Raw genomic sequence first — 22,156 nt, forward strand, 5'->3', positions numbered from 1 at the left:
TTGAGCACCTTAGGCTGCATTACACTTTGGGTAGAAGATTGCCTGCACATTTTCCTTCCTCTTAAGTCAGTTTTTATACTTTCTATAAAACAAGAAAACTGGAGTATCAGGAGGCTTAACTTAAAACTCCTCATCTCTGTTCCTAGCTTTTGTGTGGTGTTGGGTACATTACATGAGTATCCTATCAATCAAAGGGATAACTGGGAGCTTCACACAAGCAGAGTGGCACTGTCTGGTGCAATGGAGATTGTGCCTTGTGTTTTTATAGGAGACCACACATTCCTGGAGCTCAGGGGGCCCTGATGCTCATAAACCAGGCTGGGGGAGAGGATGTGTCAGGCTGTCAAATGGATGGTTTTAACATGCATCTATCAATGCCTCTCCTTTTGGAATCCTGGAAAAGCCCCATCAGGAGGCAATGGCTCCCTCAGTTTCACAGCCTTTGGTGGTTTAGTGCCATCCAGTGTGATGGCCTTAGGCTGTCCCTGAGATAGCATTAGATTCCCATGGCCCCAGTCTGAACTGAGTCCCACAGTAATGTTGTGCTTCTGCTCTTCTTACTTTTCTCCTTAAGGGCACAGATTTGGATCAATCTTCTTGATAGGCTTAAGCCAATCTCTCCCCCTGCCCATCTTGACTTATTGACATTCATGACAACAAAGCTTGACAATTGTTGACTTACAAGGGTATTCTTTCATGCACCATAGGATTGCTCAAAAGTAGAGATGGGGCACCTGTGGCCATCCTGGTGTGGCTGGACTCCAACCTGCATTGTCCTTGACCATTGGCTGGGCTGCCTGCAGTTGATGGATATTGGAACCCATCAACACTTGCAGAGTCACACCTTCTCCACTGTTGTTGGGACAGAAGTTTTCTTCACTGAGCTGTTATATAAATAAAGCAAGCAGATAAAGGGTGCCAATTTATTTTCTTCTTCTTCTTCTTTTTACAAATCTATTTGCAATACAATGTGAATAAATGACAAAATCATTATCCAATATAAATGGAGTTGTCGGCTGTAGATCCATAATGCATCTAAATGATATGCAATGTATCTAACATATTCTAATGCGGTTCTGTTTTATCCTTTCTGCAGCATCATAGGAGAGAGCATTCTCTGCCCCCTTCTTTGTATGGATTTAATGAAACAGGGGACACAATGTGAGAACAATCCTGAATGCATTCAACATGTATCAAGTGGGCAGTCAGATCTGCTTTATCACAAATGTTATTTCTGCTATCTTTTATATAATTAACACAGAGGAAATATGATTGCTTAAGCATTTTAAAACCTGGGGAAAGGCTGGGATAGGGTGGGACAGCAACTTGTAAGGTGGTATTTAAAAAATCTCCTAGGTGCTGCAGGACTGGCTGCCTTATTCTTCCCAAGTGGTGTTTAGAGAAAAGTCATGTGAGCTTGGAGGAGAATGTGTGCAAGGACTGCCGGCATATACTGAGCTGTGTAGTGGGAGACAGAGTGTGAGTGAGAGACTGCTTGTACAAAGGTAAAGTGCAGGCTGCAGTTACAGCTTCTGCAGTCTTGGAGCGAATACTTGTGATCTGTCTTGGCATCCTGGCTATCCTTCATTCCCAGGGCGTGTGAACCCTCCAGATTCCCAAGATAACAGTCACCGAGAGAGAAAAGGAGAGGATGCTTTTCAAATTCTGAAAATATCTCCTGGGAGATCCCACTGCTTTCATTGAATTTTACAAAAAGGTAATGTACTTTCTGTTCTGTTTCTCTCATTTTATTTATGATTTTTATTTTATTGAAATGCATTCTGTACCCTCTACCTGTTTTGAGAAAACTGGCTGTACTTTAAAAGGAAATAGATCCCCTTTTAATTTTACCTAAGAGGAAAGAATCCCTTGTCTGGATATGCAAACAATTACTGATGAAATGAGAGCAAACTGAAATGTATCTCGGGTCCTGAGCCAACGATGCAGTGTACCTCAATCTAAGAGGGGTTAAAACTTATCTGGAAAACTCATCAAGTTTTTGGTGCTACCTAGTATTTTAAAAGTCCAAAGGAGTTTCAAACACTTCAATGATTTTGAATCTCTTCTCTAACCTAGTATCTGAAGTATGTGGGGTCTATCAAGTTTTCTCTCGTTGCTTTCTAGAGGACTAAATGAGTTCAATTCAAAAGCACTTTGGTGCAGTAGGGAACCTGGATTAGTTTATTACTTTGCTAGGTAGTGGTGTTCTTGAGTCCAGGTTTTTATGAACGTCCTCTGCCACTTCATGCTTTCCTTTTCCCAATACTGTTCTTTCTTTTTATGTTAAAAACAATGTTTAAGAAGGAGTTCAGGACTGTTCCAATGACACCTTTATCATCTTTAGTGATGTCTCTATTAATTGCACTCTTTTAATTTCACTCTTCTCTTTCCAGTGTATTCATCTGCTCCTGTCTCCTCTTCTCTACCTGGGCTGGAGGTGAAACCCTCCATGGAATCCCCAGTGTATATTTTTCGTGAGGAGCCGGGCCCTACCTGCTCCCCAGGACCTTGCCCACTACCTAGCAGCAGTAGCAGCAGCTGGCTTGTGGACTGGGCAGAATATGGCAACAATAGTAGTGGCGCTTATGAGGACTTACAGCAGAATGACACCAACATCTCCCCGGCTATTCCCATAATCATCACTGCAGTCTACTCCATGGTCTTTGTGGTGGGCTTGGTTGGCAACTCTTTGGTCATGTTTGTCATCATAAGGTAAGAGGTATGAAGGAGGATTTTGGTGGGTCTTTTAACTGTCATTGTTGGGGGAAAGCTACATAACTAAAGGGAACTAAGGGAAAATAGCTTACTGGTAGGTAGAGCATCTACTTTGCATGCAGAAGACCCCAGGTTCAGTTCCCAGCAACTCCAGATAGGACTGGGGAGACTTCACACTGGATCCATTGAGAGCAGCTGTCAGTTAGCATAGACAATACTGCGCTAGGTGGATCAATGGTCTGCCATGTTATAATGTTTCATGTAAGGGGGAAAGCTCTCTGTTTCTTGATGGTTTGTGTCCCTTGGGCTGTTTGAGTTCTAGAATGCTTCCTTACTGAGGGCTATTTGAGAGCCAGGACCAAACTACAAATGCTGGATCAGTGCTTGCAAATGGCAGGGTGGGTGGGATGGCAGAAACCCCTCATTTATGTGGCATTACTAATTTGAGATAGTTTCCCTCACAGTTTACTGTGCTAACCCAGCAAAGGGGGAAACTGCTTTGTGGACACAGATGTGACTGTTTTGAGTTTGAGTCAGAGACTGTCTTCATTTGGTTGTAAGAATAAAAGTGAAAACTGAAGCAGAACATGGGCTTGAAAATTAAAAGTCTGAGAGAGTCAGTGCTGGAAAGCACTGTGGAAATATGTGAGCAGAGCTCCCTCCAGGGATAAGACACAGTTAATGTGGTCTATATTATTGCTAACATTATATAATACACATACACTTCAACTGCCAGTAGATCTAGTATTTATAATATTTTCCTTTTTTGTTTTTCAAATGAAACAGTGTCATTATTTATTATTATTTTTTTAATCTATATAGAAGTTTTGTTACTCTCCCTCCCACCCCCCATCAGATGTCTCAACAGTATAACATGGGTATATTTGGAAGAAAAGATTCCCCCAACAGGCCTAATAGAGCCCCTTTTTACCCCCACTCCCTGCATGTGAGTAGATGTGCAGGCAGCACAAAATGCCATTGAGGTAAATGTGAGGTCGCTGTAGCTCTATCCAAGCATCCTTTCTCATCCGGTGAAGAAGGGAGAGCAAGGGTGTGCTAGCTACATAACCTTCTTAATGGTCTGACTCCAAAGGTTGGGTTCTGAACTTCTACAGCAGGGAGGCCACTCAACAGGCAAGGGCTCTGCCTCCTATGATGGGAAATGTTTGAGGGAGGACACCTGACTGGGGCTTCTGAGTTTCCCACCCAGTCCTCTCTCTAGGTTCGATACAAATTGCTTATGCACCAAGGCATGAGTAGCTTGTGCTGAGTGGAGGGAAGGAGTAGAAGAGAACATGTGTGGTGAATGATGTCCCATTCACGCTACTGGCCCATGCCTGGTGAGGGGATAGGTATTCTGTTGAGCTTGTGGGAATCATTCATATATGAACACTGCACTCAGAGGATGGGGTTGTGGAGGGTGGGGAAATACACACACAGACACTCTTTCTCTCTCTCTCTCTCTCTCTCGTGTGTGTATGAGAGAGAGAGAGAGAGAGAGAGAGAGAGAGAGAGATGCAACTGATTTCGATACTCTGAATATGAATAGCATGAACTATCATATAAGTGCACATCAAATTGCAGATCTTTTTTTTACAGGATACTTGATGGATGTTTTTTGGTGGGGGGGATAGATACACTACAGGTAATCTTGGATCAATTTTCTTGACTGCTCTTTTTTTTCTTTCAAACATCTGCTGTGAGCCTTGATTGTGATTGAAGCCCTGATGCTGTAGAAGTGGGATTAATCTTGCAACACATGCCACTTCCCTGATCGAAAATGCCCTCCCCCAAAGCTAATGGTAGCTGTAATATGAAAAGAAAAATGCAGGCAGCATACAATTAACTGAATTGCCCCAGTCCCCCCCAGCAGAGCTAATAGGAGCTTCAGGATGGGGAAAATTGAGATGGAGACAATGATGTTGGGAGTGGAATATCTGAAATATCTTTTCTCCCAGCACTGCTTCTCAAATCAAAACTAGAGTTTTCAATAGCTTTCTTAAATTTACCATCCAGAGAGAGTTGGTAGCAGATCTCCCAGTCATTTATCTGTGGGCCATCTGCTTTTTCACTATATTTTTTAAAAAAATATTTTACCAGTTTTGGAAGCCGTCAGTTTTCTGTACTAAATTTCTGGTATTGCTTCATACTGTGATCAAAATCATTGGCAGCATCCTTTCCAGCTGCTCAAATCCCACAGTTTGGAATGTTTGGTGCTAAATCATGTTGGGTTTTTTTTTGGGGGGGGGGGAGCTAATCAGTGCTCAGCAAGCCAGACAGGTAAAAAGGGGGTGGAGAAAACAAAGCAAAAAATACAAACAGTGAACAATATTGAATAATAAATTTAAGCAGACACCTGCACAACATTAACAATTCATTGCAGTCCTCCAGAGGAAGTGCTTCCAAATCAGCACAATAAATGGATGTTTTAGTGGGAAAATGTGTATTTCACAAAATTTATGTGAGGGGAAACACTGGATCTTATAAACTTCTAAATGATACAAACAATTTCTAATGCGTTTTAAATGAGGAGTGTGAGATAGAGCAGCTTTCATTGTGCCTGTGTGGAAGGGGGCATTATATACTGAGTTTCTCTGTATTCATATGGGAGCGGGTGTCTCTATGAAAAGGTATACATTTCTGTTTGTTTGCGGAAAGAATGATTGTGTGGAACAGAAAAATGATTTTCCAGGTGCCTAATTACTTTGACTGGCTACAACTCTATATACACTGACATGGGAACAGATCCTACTGAGCGCAATGGGGCTTACTTCTCTGGAGTAACTTGTGTGGGATCTCACTGCTAATTACTGAAGTCCTTGAAATGGTGCTTAGCTTGATGGCTAAATTAGTTCACTTCCTTCAGTGTTTCTTTCCTTTCCTTTTTCTTTCTTTGAATGGGTTTTGTGTCATGTCTTCACTAACGGCTTTTCAGAGTTCCCCATCTGAAAAATGGGCAAATGCTTTCTGAAAATTCTTCTAAACATGTAGTATCTTAATAATATGCTGCAGATATATGTGTTAGGCATGCACCTTGACATGTAGCCTGGATTTACCTCACTGAGTCCTTGTTTTGTGCTTGTGATGCAGTCAGGGTCCGGAGTGTGTAATCTCTGTCCGCCTAGTATAATGTCAGGAGACCTGAGAGCACCTAGGGTAACAACTGTACACCTTAGGTGAACATACAGTTTCTGTGGGCTCAGCTCCTTTTCTCTAGGTTCCTAAGCCTTGTTCCTAACTGGATTCTATTTCTTGAGCATTTCCTCTTTTCTAATCAGCTGTCTCTTAATGTCACTTCCCTCCTCCTGTCATAAATTTTGGGAGTTTGGATATAGGTCTTACTGTACTATTTTCGGTAACTGAAGCCAACTGGATCTCTCCGGGGCTAGAGACTCAATTTCTATAGGAAACAAGACTGGGTTTAAAACAAAATGGCACTTTTCTAATGCCTTTTCTAACTTCAGAAATACAATGCATTTTCTAACTCTGGAAAGAAAAGTGTTATTTTAACATATTTTTGTCACAGTAGGATGTTCACTGGAAATGTTGCAGGCCTTTTTTTTTTTTTGTAAGGAGAGGGAATGGGCACTAATTTCATCATCTAATGGAAACAGAACTTCAGCCTTTTGGATTTGCCACTGTGATGCCATTGTCAACTAGTAATGGCTCCCATAAGAATGATGTGACTCCAGCAGTAATTCTGGAGTCACTTCCTCAATGTACTGATGCCCATTGCCCCAGGATGCCAGTTAAATGGAAGAGCAGATGACTGTCATCAGACTCCAAATTAGCCACTTTCCCTAATTATCTAACAAGCCTCCAGTGATTTGAATAATTTTCTGCGTTAAAAAATTGTCTTTACAAGAAACATTTTTGAAGATCTTGCAGTATAGATACAATCCCAATGAGAGGGGAGGAAAAATATATTTCTATTTCTCTGCCGCTTCTGCCTAAATTTCTGCTGGAAAAATATCAATACAGGGTTCCACACTCGCAATCACCAGCGGAGTTTGCATGGGATTGGGCTATTAGAATGCCCATTTCATCTAGAAGAATGTATTAAATATATAGGGAAAATACACTTCTACCACACTGTGTGTGTAGTAGTGTTAAACAACCGTTAAAGAAACTAACCAGGATTAAGAGATCTTGCATACGATTCCTTATTGCAGGTGTCCTCCAGAAGTTTTAGACTACAACTCCAGCATCCCTGACCTCTGGCCATGTTGAGTGGGGCTGAGTAGAATTTTAGTTCAAAATATCAAGAGGGCACTGCTTGGTTAACCATCCCTCATGGTATAACAATCTGCACAGGGTTCTAACTTTTTATTAACTCAAATGAGTAATATAACCCTGCCTATTAACATTTACATATGGATATGTAGAAGAGCTATGTTTTTCAAACAGAAGCACTAATACAAAGTATGTCTGAAATGATACACAACAAAACGCACCACAGGCAACATCTGGATTGGTCTAATCCAGCCTGACTGGTCAAATCCATATAGTCTAATTCATATGTTCTAGTGCACATAAAAGGTCATATGGAATGCCTCAGTACTTTTTAAAAAGAAATTTATATCCCATCTTTCTACATCACTAGTGGTACTAAGGCAGCTAACAAAAGCATTTTTTTTTTTAAAAAAAACTAGCCTTAAAATAATAAAACGATTCAATGCAAGGAAGTTCCACAGATATGTATTTCTGTTCGATTTCAAGGAACAGGAAAACTAGGCAGATAGTCCTCAGTGTATGGGGGCTTGTCCACACTCGCTTGTCCCTTGCCTAGAAAGCATGGATCGGAGTGGGTTGTCCACTTCTCTTGTTCTTTCTATGCATGGATCCGAGAGATTTTGCCCATGCCACACCACTTTCCCTGGGGAAACCCACTCTTTGGCAATAAATCAGAGCAAATGTCAATATGGAGAAAATATGAATTGCTGTTTGTTCTAGTGGAATACTAAAGAGCTCTTTCCCCTAGGAGAAAGCAGCGGGACAAGAGGGAGTGTGGAAAGGCTGAATGTCAGGTTAAAAGCCTGCCACAACAGTTTTAAGATGATGGCAGGATTCTTGAGAAGCCATGACTGCCAGAGGGGTAGAAGAGTGGTTTAATGGTATGGCATGGATGTAGGCTATTACATCCTCACATACATCTGCTGTCAAACAAAGGTCCCTCATTCTATCTATGTTTTGGGCACAAACAGGCTAAATGTACGCAGTTTGTGAGCTGGAACCCAGCGTGATTCATGGGGAGAGGTTACGTGTGTTCACCAGGGTTCCTCCACACAGACATTCCTTCTTCTGCCCATGTGATGTTAACTGCATAGAGGCTAATGACTAAAGGAGCCTATAGAAGTCGGGGCACCAAATTTTGGGTGCTTAGTTGGGTGACTTGGCTCTGGACAGTGGGGAGGATGTACCTCCCCTTCTCCCATTCTCTCTAGGGTCCCTATCTTTGGGATTCATACCCAAGCCCTACTTGGTGGACAGCAGGGGACATACTGTCTCACATCTTTGGGCTTTCCTATGTGTAGATATCGACATAACTCTGGCTGCCACTGGCCCCTCTCTCCTAACAAGTCTCCTAATTAACATCTAGGAAATGAAATACCTGACAAGACATCATCACATCCAACATTTACCAGCACTCTCCCGGCAGCAGGAGTTAAAGTGAAGCATGGGCGGGGAACATGCTGCTGTCCCATCATGTGTTTCTCTAGTTAGTTGTTCCCAGGAAACATAAGATAATGGCTGCCAGCTTTCCTCCTCATAACATCTAGTTAGGTCCTCAGAAGAGACCATTCAAAGATCAATATTCTTTCTGGAGTTTTCATTAAGAAAGAAGTTCCTTGTACCTGAGATTAAAGAGTAGAGTCAAAATCCATTCCCCCCCCCCCTTGCTGCATCTTTGAGCCTTAATTTGGCAATGCAAGAATTAGAGCTCACTTATTAAGTCAATACTTATCCATAGCGCTTTGTGTTGGGGCTGGTGTTAATGAAAAAAACAAACCATAACCTATCACATCGGCTCCTATTGTCTGAAGCAACCAAACAGAAGAAGAAACGGCATGACCGGAATGCAAAAGTACATTTCTTTTGAACTGTTGTATTGTATTGTAGGGATGGGACAATATGTCAATTTTGGTTCCTCATTTGTCCAGTCTTAAGGTCAGTTCCCCACATTTCCACATCAGATTGCAATTTTTTTTAAAGGTTCCCATGTAAATTTATCAGCATTTTCCTGCACATTTCTCCTAGTACACACACACACACACACACACACACACTTTCCCAAAATATACACGTTTGTAAAGAAATTTCCCTAATATAAGGCATATGGTATGTTATTTTCACCAACACATGCATATTTATATGCACGCTTCTTTGAGTTTTGTACACATTTGTTCACTTGAGAACTTTCATTGCAAAATTTGAATGGGTGAGACTTGGGAAATCTGTTTGTGTTTTGGTTTGCATATTGTTTTGGAAAGTGAGAATTAAGTAAGGATGCTCTTAAATGTGAACTGAATCAAATTTCTCTCCCATCCCTCCCTATGACAAAAAAAAAAAAAAAAAGTGAGATGCTGCATTCCTAAGAAAGCTTTGTGGTGGGATAGATGGGAGATCACCTCTGGATTAGAAACTGGTTTAAAACAGGTAATAAACTTTTCCTGCTTAACCATTTCTTGTCATTGGTAGCAGCAGGTGACATGATTGGACAGTGCTGCTCAACTGACCTCCAGCTAGTTATGTCATTTCTGCTTATTGGGAGGTAGAGTAGTAGTAGTGAGGCAGTGGTGAGGTTGGCACAGTGCAAACATACTTACACAGTTAATCCGGTGTTCTTCCTGGTGAGTTTGCACTATGCCAACCTTGCCTCGCCTCCCCCCTCTATTGCCCAGTAAGCAGCAGTGGTGCAGCTGGCTGAAGGTCAGGTAGGTGTTGCAGCCACAGTACCCACTACTGGTCATAAGCTTCAGTCGCAAGTGAATGAAATCCTTTAATTTTCCAGTTTGCAAGTCCTTTGGGTTTCTTGGGCAAATGCTTGGCTGCCTCTTTTAAAGATGTTCTTTTATGAACAGCCATTTAGTAGTATGTTTTCCAGATGTTGACTTAAAGGCTAATTTGAGTGAGCAATTGCAGTCCTTAAACATTAGTGTTAATCATAGCAACATTTAATATATACAGTAGTTTTAATCAAGGCAAACAGCTGCAATTTGCAACCCTGATTATCTGTGAAAACTGCATATATATGACTGCAGATTTCGTGCAGATTGTTGTTGCCAGCTACTGCATAATACCATCTGCAGACTAGCAATACAAATTTTAAGAATACAGCTGCAAAGAGATCATAGAAGCCTAATGGAAATCAATGGGGGAAGTAAGTTGTGACTTATTCAAGTATTGCTACTTTAACAAAATTCACATGTAGCCATTTTTCATAGAGGTGGTGACAGTGTAATTGCACATGTTTCAACTAGTACAAGTGGAATGAAAGAGTTTAACAGTGAAATGCTACCCTAAATTATGCTTGCCAAATGACACAGGATAGGCTTGCAACTAAATCCTTGACCCAACTATGACTTCAAATAACAATGGTGTAGTAAAGTTACAAGAGCGTAGCAATTTTGTTACACCATCACAACCTTAAGTCAGTGTTTCTGCTATGTTAATGTATAACTAGTAACTACAATGGTGTGTGTGTGTCCATATGTAAACATGTCTGTGCCTCAGGGCCCAAAATATTTTGTCCAAAATATGGAAGATCAGAAGCAGGAGTGTGGGGACTCTTTGCAGCTAACAGGCAAATTCCTGGGCTCTCCCCTCTCCCTCACTGGTGGGCAACTTTGATTTGTGGACAGGGCTGGCCAGGTGCCATTCACTTGATGTCACCACGATGTTAGGAGAACCATTTCTCCTTTGTAGCATGGCTTGAGTTCAAGCTGTGCTGCAATGTAAGAGCCAAGTGGGGCTTTAAAGTTACTGCAAATTCACCAGTGGAGGCAATCTGTAACCTGGGTTGGTACTGAAGTTATAACGTCTGAATTGGTCAAAAATTCATTTTTGTTCTAGAGTCTTAGAAGGGACATGGCTATGAGGGCATGGCTTGGGGATTGTCCTGAAGAGCGCCTGAATTTCATAATTCACCACTTGACCAGTACAGTACTAGGAAAAGCCCTACATTTGTATACATTCACAGTGATTGTCATGCTACTGTTTGCATGTGTGACATTTTGTAATATAACCAGCTGGCAATATTCAGCTATTCAGTCCATTAAGTATTTTGTCTTACGGCAGTACAGTAGTGCTGAATGTTGCTAAAGGCTGACAGATCGATGGCAACCACTCACTTGGCAAAAAACACAACTAAGGTTCCTGAAAAGAATGGAAACACTAGGGGGCGTTACTTGTCATCCGCTGAAAAAATTATATCCTCATTTAGCTGTTGTTGGATCTTATTTCATGAAAATAAATCTAGCAACTTTATGATGGCTTGACTAATTTGCATAATCTAATGAAAATTGCTCATGAATTTAGTTCTGCTGCTGGCAAGTAAAATTTAATTGCTAACACAGCATTGCAGCAATAAATCAGTTAAAGGGTGAAATAAAATATATAGACTACAAGCCTTGGCAAATGCTAGTATTTCTGTCTGTAAACAGTAGCCTACTGAAAACTGCTCCAAATTTTCTTTTGCAAAAAAAAAAAAAAAGGAAAAATGTAAAAAGTGGGCTTGCAGAAGATGTGAAATGTCGCCTGAAAAATCGAAACAAATCTGTCTTTGCCCTCCTGCAATTGCTCCCACAGCTGCTATTTTCTTCCCTTGAATTTTTCTCCAGTACTATTTTATTCTCTCTTGCTGCATGATACTTACACCCAAAGGAGAAATTAGCATAAAGCCAACAATCAATACAGCAATTTACACATTGGAAGAAACACACACAGAAGAATGCAAAACTGTAATTAAGCAATACAGGATCCTTGCTTTTCTTAGAAGGGTTCATTCTCCACCCACTCCCAGATTCTAACTAAACAACTGACTTAATGCCTTTGTCTCAAGGCTAAAATTGTCCTTATTCAGGGTGGTAAGTAAGAAAGGGAAAACAGGAACATGTATTTCTTATGCAGTGCTGAACCAAACAATGAAACTGCTTCTGGGAACATTGCCCAGTTGCATTGGAAATGCAGTGCTCTGTTTCTTTCTCATAGATCAGTGATGGGAAACCTGTGGCCCACTAGATGTTGTTGGACTCTAGCTCCCATCAACCCCAGCTAGCATGGTCATTTGGTTACAATGGGAACAGGGCCAGACCTACCATTAGGTAAAATGAGGCAGTTGCTTCAGGCAGCAGATGCTTGGTGGGTTGGGGATGGGGATGAATAATCAGAAGATAGAACTGTGTGTGTGCCTGCCCTTCACACACTATCTTGCTTTCTTCCATTGTGGAAAAGTACCCCATAAGTGTATGTATGTATGTATGTATGTATGTATGTATAAATAAATAAATAAATGTTTTAATTGAAAGGTTTCTGAACATACAAATAACAAATATCAAAACAAAACAGAATCACAGTACCTTGGCTGCAATAGTGTTCATTATGAAATCCAGTATATTAACTTATACTCTTCCTATAGGTTGCCATGGGTTGATGGAGGAATCATAGGTTCTTTTGCCCAATGTGGGGCTTGAACCCATAACCTTGAGATTAAGAGTCTCATGCTCTACCAACTGAGCTATATAAGTAAACTGTTAACAAAGCAAAGCAAAGGGTTATATATTTTTAACCTTCATAGCCTTCAGTTTTCCTGTTAACTTTCCAGCTAAAGCAATTTGCCAAATGGTTGTGCATCACTTGGATAATGTTAATCCTATAGTGGTTTTTCAGTTTCTCAGTGACAAGCCACCACCATTGAAAATATAACTAAGTCCTTGTAAGGGAATTCCAGCAGTTTAATTATAAAACATGGGCAAAAAAAGTTAGCTGAGAAGTACATTGCTTACATCCCACTATTTTACTGACACCACTAGTGTTCATCTGCCAATCCAGCCTGCTTTTGTAGATGGAATTGTGGTATTTGAAGCTTCAATTTTGTCCTTTGCCTCAAGCAGCAAAATGTCTTGGCCTAGCCCAGAGTGGGAGTGAAGTCCAACATCTGGAGAACCAAAGGTTCCCATCCTAACAGGGAAGCATTCTCACCACTGTTAGCGCACCATCATCACATACACAAAAATAACTTAAAGGGGAGGAGTATTTTGGGTGTCTGGGAAACCTTCAGTGAAAAGTGCCCCCCCCCCATTTAAATTCACCTCAAAGTTAAATGTTTCTTTCAGGGCATTCTCAAAACTAAACTGACTTATGGGATGACATAATGAAAATTCTTCTTGTTTTGCAGGTACACAAAGATGAAGACAGCAACCAATATCTACATTTTTAATCTGGCCCTAGCAGATGCCCTAGTAACCACCACAATGCCTTTCCAAAGTACTGAGTACTTAATGAACTCGTGGCCATTTGGGGATGTGCTGTGTAAAATAGTCATTTCCATTGACTACTATAACATGTTTACCAGCATATTCACGCTGACCATGATGAGTGTTGATCGATACATTGCTGTGTGTCACCCGGTGAAGGCTCTAGACTTCCGTACTCCCCTGAAGGCAAAGATCATCAACATATGTATCTGGCTCTTATCTTCATCAGTTGGCATATCAGCCATCGTCCTCGGAGGTACCAAAGTCAGGGAAGGTGAGTGTGGGCTCTGTTCTTTGCCAGTGATTTGTTCCTGCTCAATAATAAACTTTTTAAAAGAAGCATAGAGGAGACTAACACAATTAACTTTTGAATACCAGCTGTTTTTATGCACTTGGCTTGCTCTTACTAGAATCCTCAGAACTGCTCCTTTTCCTTTTTCAAAAGATGGATTTCTAGTGAACATGGTTGTATCTACAAAATAATCTAGCCTCCTCTTACTTGAAAGCTAGTGTATCTCAGTGCCTAAATGATGGTGATTGTAGGGACAAAGGAAGCTGCTTTGTCCCATTAGTCCGTCTAGCTCCTTATTGACTGAAATGATGGAGTGCTGCAGCCAGTCATTGTAGACTCTGCACAGACTGGCAGTGACTTTCCAGCATCTCAAAGGACATTCCCAGTCCCACCTGGAAATGCCAGGGATTGGAACTGGGGCTTTCTGTAAGCAAAGCAGATGTTCTGTTATGGCCCTTTCCCATTAGGAATTCACTGGTTTAAATCTTGCCTTCAGTAGATGGACTTTGACAGTAGATGGACTTTGACAAGTTTCACTTATTAGGAAAATCTCAGCTCCTACCCCTTTAACAATATGAGAATAATACTACAATTGGCATTAATGATTGCTGAGATGACACACACACACACACACACAAACAGATCTATGCAGTGTTTTTACAAAACTGTACTACATAAATGCAAAATATTATTCATAGTTTTTACTTTCCTGTGTGAAAAAAAAAATAGCCCACCCTGATTCATATACAAAATTGTAACATACGTAGCTGTCTGGCAACCACACATTCTCACGAAAATGTCATCCATATGAATCAATTGCATGCAACAGAAATCTGCAAACTGGTTGAATCCCTCAAGCTGATGGTGTATCTTTCATGGGCCCTGCAGTGATGAACGAACTGAATGAGACCGGATACTGAAAAAGATCCAAATGCATTGGCTCACATCTGTTAAATTATGTAGCTGGAATTTTGTGTGTGAAAAGCACAGCCACAATTGAGCCTTGTTAATATGCAGCGAATAATTATGCGATACCCATTAGATTAAAATTCAGAAGCATTTAGAATGAAAAGTACATGATATTATGCTACAAAATATAATCACTATTAACCCATTGGTACTCTTATCAGGTGAGTCACTCTGCAGTGGTTGCCTGAAGTCAGTCAAACTATGTTGACATGTATGGTTTCAGGATTTGATGTTTTTAAGCCCATGTTTTCATTCATCGTAACACCTAACCATTGCACCTATCCTTCTAAAAAGTTGCATGCTACTTACCTTGGGTGCTTTTGTAACCTATGCTATATTCATACAGTCCACAAAAGTGCAGGGGGAAAATGAATTGCTCCTTCCCAGATTTAAAAAACTCCCCTTACACAATGCCACTGGCAGGGTTAATCCAATTAGAAGGGGTTACTATGCCAGAAAGTGTGATCATTATTTCCAAGAATTTATATCCCACTGTCCCTCCCTAAGGAGATCAGAGAAGAGTACACTAAAAACAGTAAAACAATATAAACAAGCAGCAGCAAACAAGAAGACTTATAGTTTCTAATTTCAACAAATTCTGCAAAAAACAACAACCCACTATTGGTTCAATTCCCCATGTTCATGGTAGACTGTGGGAAGACAGAGGAAGCCCTGAATTTCTGAAGCAGGCCTCCACTTTGGACCTGAGTCTAAGCAGGTCTGGCCCAAACTGGTCTGAGGAAAAGCAATCCACTTTCCAGAGGCCCAAAGAGGGATCCAAACTAAGGCCACATACACACTATACAATTAAGGCACACGCTCCTAAAAAAATCCTGGGAACTGTAGTTTGTTAAAGGTGTTGTGAATTGTAGCTCTCTGAGTGGTAAACTACGGTTTCCAGGATTCTTTTTTTTTGGGGGGGGGGAGGGATGCTTTAAATGCATGGTGTGTGCACAGCCTTGTCCTCAGTGTACACTTTACACTGTGTGATTTACACTAGATCCAAGGTGCAGAACCTTTCTTAGCCCAATGGCCATGTTCCCTTATTGCTAAGCTTTCAGGGGCTGCAGGCTGATTGTGGTGAGCATGGTTAGAGGCAGAAGTGGGTGGATAAATGGATGTGACTCTTTCTTTTGCACAGTAGGCTACATTCCAGCCAATTCAAAAGCCTGAGATTTCTACACCCACACCCATCTCTTTATTCAGGTAAGCAAGAGACACTGTCCCACTTCACAGATACATTCCAGACAGTCAAGAGCACTCATGGAACAGGGGCAGTGAGGGTTGTGGCTTGTTTCTGAGATAGACACACTCTCTCTCTCTTTCTCTCTCCACCCCCCTCTCACACAGGGCTAACTACTCCATGTATAATTTTTCAGCAGCTTCCATGCTTTCAGTGTTTTTCTTGTCAATTTAATATCAGGAATGCAAAAAGCACAATTTGTTGTGGAGGAGCAAAGCCTGTTAAGACCATCAGTTCAGTTGAGTGGGTTGAAGCATGATATTACTCTGTAGAATATTTGTTCTTCGGCATCATGAATTTCTCATCTCTGTAAATCATGCATTCCCACTCTCAGATGTTCTTCCTCATTACTTACAGAACAACCCTTCTAAAAGCTACATCTCTTTCTAACCACCATAATTGAAAGAGCTCCAGTTCATTAGAGAGATACAGAATCGCCTTTGGGTAGAGACAATAAACTCTCTGTTTGAAATACATTTGTAAGGGCACATGAAAGTTCACCCTCTCAAATCAGCACTAACATCACAAAGCAAAGTTGAGCAAACTACAGAATGCACGGAGGATAAGGGACTGCAATTAGAAAGTGAAGACCCAGTTAGGAACACCTGACCGTAACAGTGCAAAGTGGAAAGTCTTGAAATCACATTAGCAGCAGCAGCAGCAGCAGCAACAACAACAACTTTAGTACAGTATTTATATGTCACCCATCTGACTGGGTTGCACCAGTCACCTTGGGCAGCTCCCAACAAAATATTAAAAACAGATTAAAACACCAGCCATTAAAAACTTCATTGAATAGGGCTGCCTTCTGAAAGACACCTGGTCTTCTAAAAGTCAAAAGTTTGACATCTGATGGGAGGGTGTTCCACAGGGCGGGCACCACTACTGAAAAGGCCCTCTGCCTGGTTCCCTGCAACCTCACTTCTCTCAGTGAGGGAACTGCCAGAAGGTCTTTGGTGTTGGATCTCAGTGTCCGGGTTGAATGATGGGGGTGGAGATGCTCCTTCAGTTTATTAAACATTATTTTGGAATTCTCATGACATGCATACTTAACACCCCCCCCCCCCCGTTAAACTGTTAGTTTAATCTGTTCCTGTGTTTCCTTCTTATTGGCCTTTTCATTTACAGACACAGGCAGTACTGAGTGCTCTTTGCAGTTCCCAGATGAAGATTATGCCTGGTGGGACACCTTTATGAAAATCTGTGTCTTTGTCTTTGCCTTTGTTATCCCGGTGCTAATCATAGTCATCTGCTATACTCTGATGATTCTGCGCTTGAAGAGTGTGCGGCTCCTCTCTGGATCTCGAGAGAAAGACCGAAACCTCCGCCGCATCACTCGACTTGTTCTTGTCGTGGTTGCAGTTTTCATTATCTGCTGGACCCCAATCCACATTTTTGTCTTGGTTGAGGCCCTTGGGGACGTGTCACACAGCACTGCGGCCATTTCCAGCTATTATTTCTGCATAGCTTTGGGCTACACCAATAGCAGTCTAAATCCCATCCTGTATGCTTTCCTGGATGAAAACTTCAAACGGTGTTTCAAAGATTTCTGCTTTCCTTTTAAGATGAAGACAGACAGACAAAGCACCAGCAGAGTCAGAAACACTGTTCAAGATCCTGCTTATTCCAGGGAGGCTGATGGTACAAACAAGCCAGTATGACTAGTCGTGGAAATGTCATCTTACTGTCCTCCTGGAAGAGAGGAATCCAATGATCTTGGACTAACTCAAATAACCACAGCAGTGTGAAATGGACAATAATAGACCTATTTGATATTGTGTAAGCTTTCTCATAGTCTGAACGGGCAATTGCTGATAATGAGGGTTTCATCAGCCATGTTTACTGATGATTAGTTTTTGGATCATATTAAGAACAGATTTTTGTACATAGCACAATATCCATTCTTGGCAAAAGACAGAAAACTTCTTCACAATGCTGATCTCTTTATAGGAAGGGAAGGGTGATATTTTCCGCTTATGACTCCTTGATGCTCTTACTTAGAATCCATATGGATGCTAGCATGTGGTTTTCAGAGATTGCTGTAAAAAAATAAGGGGGGGAGTAAGGATTTTTACCGTTCAAAGATCTTGTGCAAAAATCTTGTTTTACTGTACTGTGTTACAATGAACAGTCTCAATTCTAAGCCAAAATTTCCTTATATTCTTTGAGTAAGAAGCATTTTCTGATAAGTGTGTGAACCATATAGGAAATTAAGGAATCCAGCATTCTACTGCAAACATCTGGGAGGTGCTTTGGGTTAATTTACAAAATCATGTTTTATATTAGGAGTGAGAAACCTGTGATTCTCCAGATCCAACTCATACAATCTTTGACTATTGGCCAGGCTGGCTGGGGATTGATGGGAGTTGGTCCAACAACATCTGAGGGGACTACATGTCCCCCATCTCTGCTTTATATGATGATTACATCTAGTTCTTGATAAGCTGATCAACTGAAACTTTCAGCACTTCTACTATATGTAATTTATAGTTTTTAATCCTGAGGGAACACTATAGGGTGAGCTTGTCATATAATTACTGCAAATGGGAGACTGTGTAAATTTTATTTCTTTATACAACTTATACCCCTATCTTCTAAGAAACCCAAGGTGTTAACAGGGAGGAGCCATAGCTTGGAGGTGGTCACAAGCTTTGCAAATAGAAGACCCCCAGTTCAATTCCTGGTATCTCCAGTTAAAAGGATCAGGCTGCAGGCTGTAGGTGGTTTTAAGGATTCCCTGCTGGAGTTTCTGGAAAGCTGATGCCAGGCAGAGTGGACAGCATTGCAGTAAATACATAAATAGGCTGACCAGGTATTTCAGGCACTTACTTTAATAATTAGCTTGATGTAATTAATTAATTGAGGTAATTAATTAATTAGCTTAAATAACCATGAAAACTATGTCAAAATTCAAAACAAGGCTGTAAATAAATCAGTCCATGATACTACTAAAGTCTGCCAAAATAAAGGTGTTTAAAAATAAATAAATAAATAAATCATTATCATCACAACCATTATTTCAAAGATGGTAATATTGGGCTCTGGTGGCCTTTTCGGAGTTCCAGAACTGAAGCATTGTGCCCAAACATGAATGTGTAAATTAGAGGTTGCCAGCATGGCACCCATAGACACACAGAAGCCTTTCCTGGGGTCCACAGAGTACCCAGCCTTCCCCACAGTGAAACTAAGCTTGAAAGCAGCATTCTGTTGTAGCCAACTGAATAGGTTGTGTGCTTTTTGTGGTATGTGTGGTACTCACAACAGTGTGCCTGGTTCACAAACATGCCCATGGCCCCTCAAAGGTTGGTGTCCTCTGGTGTGAATCATATGTTTAAAAAGTAAGACACCGGCTTCATCTTAGCATACAATGAGCTGTCATGCCTGCTCACTTTGCTCACCAACTCCTCCCCTCACAGCTTGGCCAAACCATTTGCCTTCTTACTTCACAGATTGCCCAAACTGTGCACCCCTGCCCTTACAGATCGCCCAAACAACAGCCCAGGTGAGCTTTAGAGAAACAGGCAGGACAGTCTGCTGCTGCTTCATTCCATGGCCTTTGACAGTGCTGAGGCAGCAGCATTGTGAGGTACACAATGGCAACAGGGCCGGACAGTTGCTGGGGAGCTGACGCCTGTCCTGCCTGTCCCTCTGTAGCTCACATGGGCTCTGCTCCACCTACTTGCTTGTTTGCTGCGCCTGTCTGCCTGGGCCACCCACCTGCTGTTTTGTCATCATGCTGTAGTTCATTTGGCCACCTGTTGATGGCCACATGAACTGCAGTGTGATGATATTCTTACAATTTTATTATATACAGTACTCAGATTTATTGTGTCCTTCAGCTACAGGCTCTGATAACAGAGGACACCTGGGTATTGATTACAGGAACCAATGAGACTGCTTCTCATTGCAGTGCACTCTAATTATTCTAAAGTCGCCTTCTCCACTCTGCCCTTATAGTCCAAAACAGGAAGGTATCAGGTTGGAGAAGGCTGCTCTAGGAGCCTTCCCAGTGTCATTGTCATCCCACCCCACTTGTTCTATTTCACCATTAAATTTCTAAATTGACATGCAGCAAAGCCACAAAAAATGTTTCAACCAAAATATACTGTATAAATGTGTATAATTTATTCTAGCTAGGCTTTTTGCCAGTAACATAATTGTGGACTGTTTGCATATGTCTGTCTGCAATGCAAGCTTTCTTGATCTGCAAGATCACTGCATGGTCCCTGACTCTTGTATTTGTGTCTGTCTACCACAAAAAGTACTTCAGTGTGGTTTTCTTTTACTTTCTTTTATTTAAAATTACAAATATAGTAACATATATATTCTGCATCATGATGATTAGTCCTTTTTTTGTTCAAAACCCCCAAAATATATCTGCCTACTGATTGTGAGAGTGACACAGTATGCTTTTCACTAATATGGAATTCTTGAGAAAGACTATCAATCATCTAGAGCAAAATCTAGTAAAAATAACTTCTTGCATAAAGGTTTGATGACAGAGGCACATTTAATTTTTCTTTAAGCATTTATCATCCAAAAATTTTCACTTTTCCTAAGTTTAGTTTTTAGATTATGGGAGAAATTGCATAAAATTTTAACACTATAAATCATGATCAAATAACAAGTTACACATATTTGCATAGCATGCAGCTATGCCTCTTCTCTTTCTTAAACTAATTACTGTCATGGATATCAGGGGTAGGTGAGTAATGAGGGATTATTGGAGTGTGTGGGAAGGGGAGGTTTCTAAGGCCACATTCACACAAAACATTTAAAGTGCTATGCCATCACTTTAAACAGTAATGGCTTCTCCCAAAGGTTTCTGGGAGCTGTAGGGTGTTAAGGGTGCTGAGATTTGTTAGGAGAGTCCTGTTCCCCAGAGCTACAATTTCCAGAATTGTTTAGCAGTCAATCCCTCTTCAGGGAATTGTAATTCTGTGAGGGAATAGGGTTTCCTAACAACTCCTAACAATTCTCAACATTGACAACTGTTCTCTGGGGTTTTAGGCCCTGAAGACAACAGGACTTGAAACTGGAGCCTTCTGCATGTGAATCCCCTACTACAGGTATATCACCTCACCATTTTGGATCTGTAGACATGGAGCAAGGTCTATGACATCACAGATACTTCAGAAATGCTGGTTCTCATCCGTTCCCTTCAGAGGTCAACAGCATATTTGACTGTAGAATCCAAAATAATGGATGCCAGAACATTTGGCAGAAATTTGCATGGTGGGGGGTGGGGAGTGGTGGTTTGCTTTTCCATTACAGACCTTTTCTATTATAGACCTGGAGAGTTCTGCCTATTTCTAGTAAAAACATGCCTATGTACTAAGCAAAACGAGAGCTTGCAAAGTCTGACTAAATTAAGGAAGGTTGGGCAATAAGACTGTAGCTTGTTTTTGAAGGGTTTTTACAGCTGGATATGCCCTTGTACAAATATCTTTCAGTAACTTTGTGAGCATTGAATTAGACACACTGCATTCTGGCTAGAAGCATCATCTGCCCCTTTCACAAAGCTTTTACAATGATTACTTTGCTGATTGCCATACCTTAATGTAGGGGTGGCTTACATGTGAGATGTCACTGAAATACAGTTCTCATCATCCCTGACCACTTGCTTTGCTGCCCTGGGGCTGATGGAGTTGTGGTTCAACAACACCTGGAAAGCCACAGATTCCTTATTTAATATGCTCCACAGAGCTGTACAGATGGAATGGGAATAGAAAGTATGATTTTTATTCCTTCCTTATTTTGGGAGGATATGAGATGGGTTATTATCTGTAAAGAGGATATGAATGGTCAAAAGATGATCCATCCCATGGAGAGCAAGGGTTTGTGATTGAAACAATTCACCTCTCCTCCTACCTGTCTCCATTTGCATCCCACTGCTATATTTATCTATATTGTAGGTGACTGTAATAATAAGTTGTAGCCTGTGACTGTACACGAGCTAGCAAGCTCTAGAGCAGACAAGCACTTTCATTTGAAAAAAACAAAACTCTCAACGCCCACTCTCCCCCATTCATGTGACAATGAAATGGCATAAAGATAGATGCTAGTGATTATCTGTTGTCGTTATTTATAATTCTTTATTACACACGTAATAAAGTATAGGAGCATCCCACATTTTTGCCACCTCACATGGGACACATTGCTTTGTGCTGCTTAGGCTTCATGGTTGCTCAAATCCTAGCATTCAGTTGCAGCCTTCATCTTGTCAATGACAAACAGAAACACAAATATCAGATTGTCTACCCTGCAGGATGGAAGCACATTCCATGAGCATTTGAACCATCATTTGCAATGGTCCCAACATCATACATGGCATGATGCACATAAATACTGCAAAGCAATGAAAACAGAGTCCTGGGATCCCAAAGTTCCATCTTTTGGCTTGTCACCACAGAAGTTCTCCTCTGGGCCACCATCAGCAGCAGTTGCTCTTGAAGCGAGTTC

General features: G+C 41.1%; 1 protein-coding gene across 1 annotated transcript; it reads left to right on the top strand.

The window, feature by feature from the left end:
- Positions 1–1,165: 1,165 nt before the first annotated feature.
- Positions 1,166–20,029, top strand: OPRK1 (opioid receptor kappa 1). Its single transcript, XM_083451266.1, has 4 exons — positions 1,166–1,717; positions 2,394–2,712; positions 13,112–13,464; positions 16,823–20,029. The coding sequence occupies exons 2-4, from the start codon at positions 2,450–2,452 to the stop codon at positions 17,353–17,355; spliced, it is 1,149 nt and encodes a 382-aa protein (XP_083307392.1). The 5' UTR covers positions 1,166–1,717; positions 2,394–2,449; the 3' UTR covers positions 17,356–20,029.
- Positions 20,030–22,156: the final 2,127 nt, after the last annotated feature.

The sequence above is a fragment of the Podarcis tiliguerta genome (assembly GCF_965153285.1).
Source record: "Podarcis tiliguerta genome assembly, chromosome: 7".
NCBI classification, from domain to species: domain Eukaryota; kingdom Metazoa; phylum Chordata; class Lepidosauria; order Squamata; family Lacertidae; genus Podarcis; species Podarcis tiliguerta.